General features: G+C 42.5%; 1 protein-coding gene across 10 annotated transcripts in view; it reads left to right on the forward strand.

Moving 5' to 3' along the window:
- The window catches only part of fgfr3 (fibroblast growth factor receptor 3), a 140680-nt gene extending 136818 nt beyond the window's left edge, over positions 1 to 3862 (forward strand). For 9 of the 10 annotated variants that reach the window (XM_061925125.2, XM_061925130.2, XM_061925124.2 and 6 more), the window contains exon 18: positions 1 to 3862. This exon is cut by the window's left edge and continues 127 nt beyond it. In XM_061925125.2, coding sequence (XP_061781109.1) covers positions 1 to 38 — 38 coding nt within the window. In that variant the 3' untranslated portion in view covers positions 39 to 3862. The other variant, XR_009810517.2, reaches the window with a different exon arrangement.
- Positions 3863 to 6922: the final 3060 nt, after the last annotated feature.

Here is a 6922-nt window from a genome sequence, read left to right on the forward strand (position 1 = left end):
CCAAGCAGCTTCCCAGCAACGGCAGCATTCGGACATAAGACGCCCACTTGGGGGGAAGGTCAGACCCTGAAATTCGGACAAAAGACGCCGGTTGAGGGAAGGTCGAACCCTAAAATTCGGACTTAAGACGCCAACTGGGGGAAGGTCGGACAATAAAATTCGGACATAAGACGCCTCCTTGGGGAGAAGGTCGGACCCTGAAATTCGGACAAAAGACGCCAGCTGGGGGAAGGTCGGACCCTAAAATTCAGAACTAATTTGACAGCTGAGGGAATGTCGGACAATAACATTTCGGACATAAGACGCCAGCTGGGCGGACCTTAAAGTTCGGACTTAAGGTGACAGCTGGGGGGGAAGGTCGGACCCTAAAATTTGGAAACCTAATACGCCAGCTGGGGGTAGGTCAGACCCTAAAATTCGGACATAAGACGACAGCTGGGGGAAGGTCGGACCCTAAAATTTGGACATAAGACGCAAGCTGGGTGAAGGTCGGACCCTAAACTTCGGACTCTAGACACCGGCTGGGGGAAGGTCGGACCCTAAAATTTGGACATAAGACGCCAGCTAGGGGAAGGTCGGATACTAAACTTCGGACTCTAGACACCGGCTGGGGGAAGGTCGGACCCTAAAATTCGGACATAAGACGCAAGCTGGGTGAAGGTCGGACCCTAAACTTCGGACAGAAGACACCGGCTGGGGGAAGGTCGAACCCTAAAATTCGGACATAAGACGCAAGCTGGGTGAAGGTCGGACCCTAAACTTCGGACAGAAGACACCGGCTGGGGGAAGGTCGGACCCTAAAATTCGGACATAAGACGCCAGCTGGGGGAAGTTCGGACCCTAACATTCGGACATAAGACGCCGGCTGGAAAAAGTCGGACCCTAAAATTCGGACATTAGACGCCAGCTAGGGGAAGGTCGGACCTTAACATTTGGACATAAGACGTCAGCTGGGGAAGGTGGGACCCTAATTGCCATGTCAGTGAGTCCAGCCGGAAGGAACAGAGTCTTCAACTGGACCAATTTTGAAGGATTTTCACAAAGTCTATTTTTGTATTCGGGCCAGTTTTTTCTTATGGACAATCTGAGGGAGGGGAGAAGGGGGATGGGGGGGTGCCATTCTGTGCCTACTGGGAAAGAAACTTCCGGATGCTGGAGCAGGAAGTCAAGTGCAAAATCTTTGGGTCTTGAGACTGTGCCAGAGGTTGAAGGAGTACGTCACATGCATCATGGAGACGGTCTTCCAAAGTCCCTCAACCCACGCTCGCCAGGGCTAACGAGCGTGGTCGCCACGCCAACGGGCGAGGTGACGAGCACACGCTAGGAAATCGTCTAGTGTAAATACATCCATGCAAACATTAGCGCTATATTGTCATTCACCTTCAACAACAATCACAAAGACACTGTCACGGAAAATCCCAAAAGCCGTCGTGGACTCATTAAGGTGTATATTTGTAAAAATATTTATAGATGAACACGGCCAGAAAAAAGATTTTATTTCCACCTTTGTAACTTATTTCACTGCAGACCTGCAGGGGTCGCTGCTGCACGAAGACACGGGGGAGGGACACGCCGAAAAGACGACATAGGTCGGTGATGAGGACAAACAATGTGAGAAAAAGGAATTCAATTGTCAATTTCAGTAAAGAAAATGAGAGCAATAATTAAAAATACGGGAGGAAGTGGTCAGTTTACCATGAAAAAGGCGAAAAGACACACAAAAAAGAGTTACTAAAAGTATTAATTTTTCCAACTGCAAGAAGTGTTGCCAGGGACAACAATGCAAAGAGTAGCCCATTTACAAGAAAAACAAAACAAAATTGTAAGAAAAAAGTCTGACTTTACGATAAAGTTTACGATAAAATGTGGTACATTTTCCGAAGCAATGAAAAATGGTTTCTAAGAGTGACAACAAAAAGGTATGTTTTTCTAAGCTCTTCAACTTTTAAAAATGTAATGAGAAATAAGTCAAAAGAGTAAAAAGGTGAACATTTTTAGCAAAAAATGTTGAAAACAAAAGTGGGAATCATAATTACCTAAGTTACAAAAACAAAGTAATGTATTGGTTCCTCAAAATCGGATGCCATAAAAAAAATTCTTTTTTATCCTTTCAACTTTTTTATGAAGAAAAAAAGGCAAAAAGACATTTGTAAAAAAGGTACAATTGCAGAATTGCGGGGGAAAAAAAGGCGAAAAATATTTTGAAAAAAGTGTTAAAGATAAGTAGTTAAAAAAAGGCTTTAAAAAAACACAGATTAGGAAATGAATTCAAAAAGTGAAGGGGAAAAAGAAGATAAATCACACAAAAAAGAGCTAAAATAGCTAAGTTACGAGGAAAAGACGAAAAGATTAAATAGCATTATGATGAAAAGTACATCAAATATTAAAGTTTGGTGAAGAAAAAAAACTTGTAAAAAGGTTGAAGTTACGCTAAAGACAATTAGGAAAGTTTCAAAAGAAAGCACATTTCTATAATGCTCGCTCTTCTTTATTACCATTTCCTGTTCCACGTGTCCCTCATAGTCTGGCTGGTGTCTTGTGTGTTTACACTTGCAAACAATCACAAGGCGGCCATCTTACTTCCGGCTCCAAACGCCGCCATCGTCCTTCGCCAAATATCGCCAAGTCTTTGCTGGCCAAGAGACTTTTCCTGAGGCCTTTAAGTGGAGAAGCGAAAGTCCCAGCATGCTTTGCGTCTGAGCAGCACAACAAAGCAATACTTCTCGCGGCCAGCAGGTGGACGCTTGTTTTTTTGTTTTTTTTATGTGAAGAAGCTTTCAGTATTAAAACTGACATGAAGTCATCATAATTAACGTTTCGTCAAAGTGCCAAACGAGTCTTAAAAGCAGTCCGCTTTACTGCTGAGTGCAAAAAGTACAAAACAAAAGTGGTGTTTGCTCGCTGCTAAAATTCCCAACAAGACTGTATGAGTACTTAATTTTTGTTTTGGCAAAGTACTTTTTATTTAAATCACTCTGGGAGACTTTAGAAGCGTCAAAGAATAGCATGAAACGTCTTCCTGCAAGAAGCTAGCAAACGATTGGTTTTGAGCGTAAGAAAAAGAAGCGGAATTAAAGGCACTTAAAAGACGTGAAGAAGGAAAAGGAGTCTTATTTGTATTTATTCTTCCATGCTGTGTCAAAGCTTTCCCTATGGTGAGAGTGTTTTTATGCTTTTTCTTTTGGTTGTTTTCATTGATTGAAGAGCCAGATGATCACCTCACTCGTGACTGCCCCCTATCTGTTGTCCCCTGTTGCAACGTCCTCTAATTAGCCTCTCAGCCGAGCACCGCCAGTCAATTTGGATTTGCGTTATTCGTCCTAAACGCGCAATTTGGCGACAGATGCTAATGCGAGAAGCTAGCGCGCGGACTGAGCACGACGTGTTTAAAACAAACAATAAGTTGGGGGTTTGAAAAATGACATGTCAAACCCCACTTTTAGTTTTATCATCGCTTTTTACTTTCCATGCTGGATTTTTGTCTTTTTGATTGGTTTTCTTCATGCAATGATTTCTCTTTTTCTCATCAGATTAATTTATAGTTTGAAACTTGCTTGCTGATGTACATAAGAGACATAGACCTTGTTTTTTAGAGTTTTATGTAGCCGTGTGAGCTGTCTTACTTTTTATTTTGCATTCCACTTCAGGTGTTTTACGACAATAGTGACATAATTTATTTGCCTTCCTTCATCTTGTTAACGTAGAAAAAGCCCAACTAACCGTTTGTTTCATGCTAATGACGATTATGATGGAACGTTCCACCATGTTCATGTTCCCTGTCCGAGAACGACGTCACACATCTCTGGCCATGCCTGACAAACTATGCTGTTTTCAATAAACATCTTATATGTTGTCGTATGAACCCAGACTTTTGTTTTTAATGAGAACAAAATAGCAAAAAGGACACAGTTACGACAAACACGGGACTCAGGTTTGTTGGCCACCTGCCTCAGCTCTTTTGTCTGTGTTTGGGCGGGCCAGAAGAGCCAACATGGCCGACATTTCATGCAGTTCTTCGTCCGCTCCACAGGGGGCAACGGTGAGGAATACCTGTCAAAGGAGCGGCAATAGAACACCTTCGTGACTAGCGATAGCGCTAAAGAGACACATTTTTGGAAAATTTTGCCTTCCTGTGAAATACATAAGGGGTGTCAAAACCAATAAAATTCAATATGATAATATATGATGTGTTTGCATGTACAATATATATCTGCCAGTATGTGCCCAACCCAGAACAGCAGGTACAGTGCCCAGGGAACAAGGGTCCACCGGCCCCATGCAGGCAGGCCGGCCAGTGACAGGACCGGGCCCACCGTTCCGCCGGGCAGGCCGTAGACAGACGCACCCAGCCGAGGACAAGGCACGGGAGAAGCAGGAGACAACCGAGAGACCACACCCCACGCCGGCAGAAAGACTCGAAGCCCCGCCCCAAGAGGCCCAGAAACTCCCCGCAGCAGGACCACCGAGTAACGGGGCCACGGGAGCCATTTGCAAGGGCCCCAACGAGACATCACGCCGACACAAATAGCGATTCTTATTCATTTTGATTCATAATTATCAAACATCGATATATATATATATATATATATATATATATATATATATATATATATATATACATACAGGTAAAAGCCAGTAAATTAGAATATTTTGAAAAACTTGATTTATTTCAGTAATTGCATTCAAAAGGTGTAACTTGTACATTATATTTATTCATTGCACACAGACTGATGCATTCAAATGTTTATTTCATTTAATTTTGATGATTTGAAGTGGCAACAAATGAAAATCCAAAATTCCGTGTGTCACAAAATTAGAATTTTACTTAAGGCTAATACAAAAAAGGGATTTTTAGAAATGTTGGCCAACTGAAAAGTATGAAAATGAAAAATATGAGCATGTACAATACTCAATACTTGGTTGGAGCTCCTTTTGCCTCAATTACTGCGTTAATGCGGCGTGGCATGGAGTCGATGAGTTTCTGGCACTGCTCAGGTGTTATGAGAGCCCAGGTTGCTCTGATAGTGGCCTTCAACTCTTCTGCGTTTTTGGGTCTGGCATTCTGCATCTTCCTTTTCACAATACCCCACAGATTTTCTATGGGGCTAAGGTCAGGGGAGAGTTGGCGGGCCAATTTAGAACAAAAATACCATGGTCCGTACACCAGGCACGGGAAGATTTTGCGCTGTGTGCAGGCGCCAAGTCCTGTTGGAACTTGAAATCTCCATCTCCATAGAGCAGGTCAGCAGCAGGAAGCATGAAGTGCTCTAAAACTTGCTGGTAGACGGCTACGTTGACCCTGGATCTCAGGAAACAGAGTGGACCGACACCAGCAGATGACATGGCACCCCAAACCATCACCCAACCATGCAAATTTTGCATTTTTTTTGGAAATCGAGGTCCCAGAGTCTGGAGGAAGACAGGAGAGGCACAGGATCCACGTTGCCTGAAGTCTAGTGTAAAGTTTCCACCATCAGTAATGGTTTGGGGTGCCATGTCATCTGCTGGTGTCGGTCCACTCTGTTTCCTGAGATCCAGGGTCAACGCAGCCGTCTACCAGCAAGTTTTAGAGCACTTCATGCTTCCTGCTGCTGACCTGCTCTATGGAGATGGAGATTTCAAGTTCCAACAGGACTTGGCGCCTGCACACAGCGCAAAATCTACCCGTGCCTGGTTTACGGACCATGGTATTTCTGTTCTAAATTGGCCCGCCAACTCCCCTGACCTTAGCCCCATAGAAAATCTGTGGGGTATTGTGAAAAGGAAGATGCAGAATGCCAGACCCAAAAACGCAGAAGAGTTGAAGGCCACTATCAGAGCAACCTGGGCTCTCATAACACCTGAGCAGTGCCAGAAACTCATCGACTCCATGCCACGCCGCATTAACGCAGTAATTGAGGCAAAAGGAGCTCCAACCAAGTATTGAGTATTGTACATGCTCATATTTTTCATTTTCATACTTTTCAGTTGGCCAACATTTCTAAAAATCCCTCTTTTGTATTAGCCTTAAGTAATATTCTAATTTTGTGACACACGGAATTTTGGATTTTCATTTGTTGCCACGTCAAATCATCAAAATTAAATGAAATAAACATTTGAATGCATCAGTCTGTGTGCAATGAATAAATATAATGTACAAGTTACACCTTTTGAATGCAATTACTGAAATAAATCAAGTTTTTCAAAATATTCTAATTTACTGGCTTTTACCTGTATATATATATATATATACTGTGTATATATACTGTGTATATATATATATATATATATATATATATATATATATATATATATATATATATATATATATATATATACATACATATACACAGTACAGGCCAAAAGTTTGGACACACCTTCTCATTTCATTGGATAAACCACAGAAACCTCGACTATATATATATGTGTGTGTGTGTGTGTGTGTGTGTGTGTGTGTGTGTGTGTGTGTGTGTGTGTGTGTGTGTGTGTGTGTGTGTGTGTGTGTGTGTGTGTGTGTGTGTGTGTGTGTGTGTGTGTATACAGTATATGTGTGTGTGTATATATATCTATATGTGTGTGTGTGTGTGTGTGTATATATATTTATATGTGTGTGTGTATATATTAGGGCTAGGTATCTGTACTCGATACCTTTCAGGTATCGCCCGAAACAACCCGATACCAAGTAGTATCGAAACTGCGTCCGTCAAACGATACCTGCAGTCGGTTCTTTTTGTACCCAGATCAAGAAAAAAATGAGTGTTTCTATGGTTTTGCTCGCAGTCAATCACTGCAAGCGTTCTTCGATTCAAAGCGCCATGTGATTGGTCCACCACAGCAACAACTATAGTTTGTATGGCGGTAAAGCGGGTTGAAGCAGTGCAGAATTGGCTGGTCATCATTGCGAGATGCCGGGAGCAAAACGGTCAAAGGTTTGGTTTACTAC

This window comes from Nerophis lumbriciformis, linkage group LG29 (assembly GCF_033978685.3).
Source record: "Nerophis lumbriciformis linkage group LG29, RoL_Nlum_v2.1, whole genome shotgun sequence".
NCBI classification, from domain to species: Eukaryota; Metazoa; Chordata; class Actinopteri; order Syngnathiformes; family Syngnathidae; genus Nerophis; species Nerophis lumbriciformis.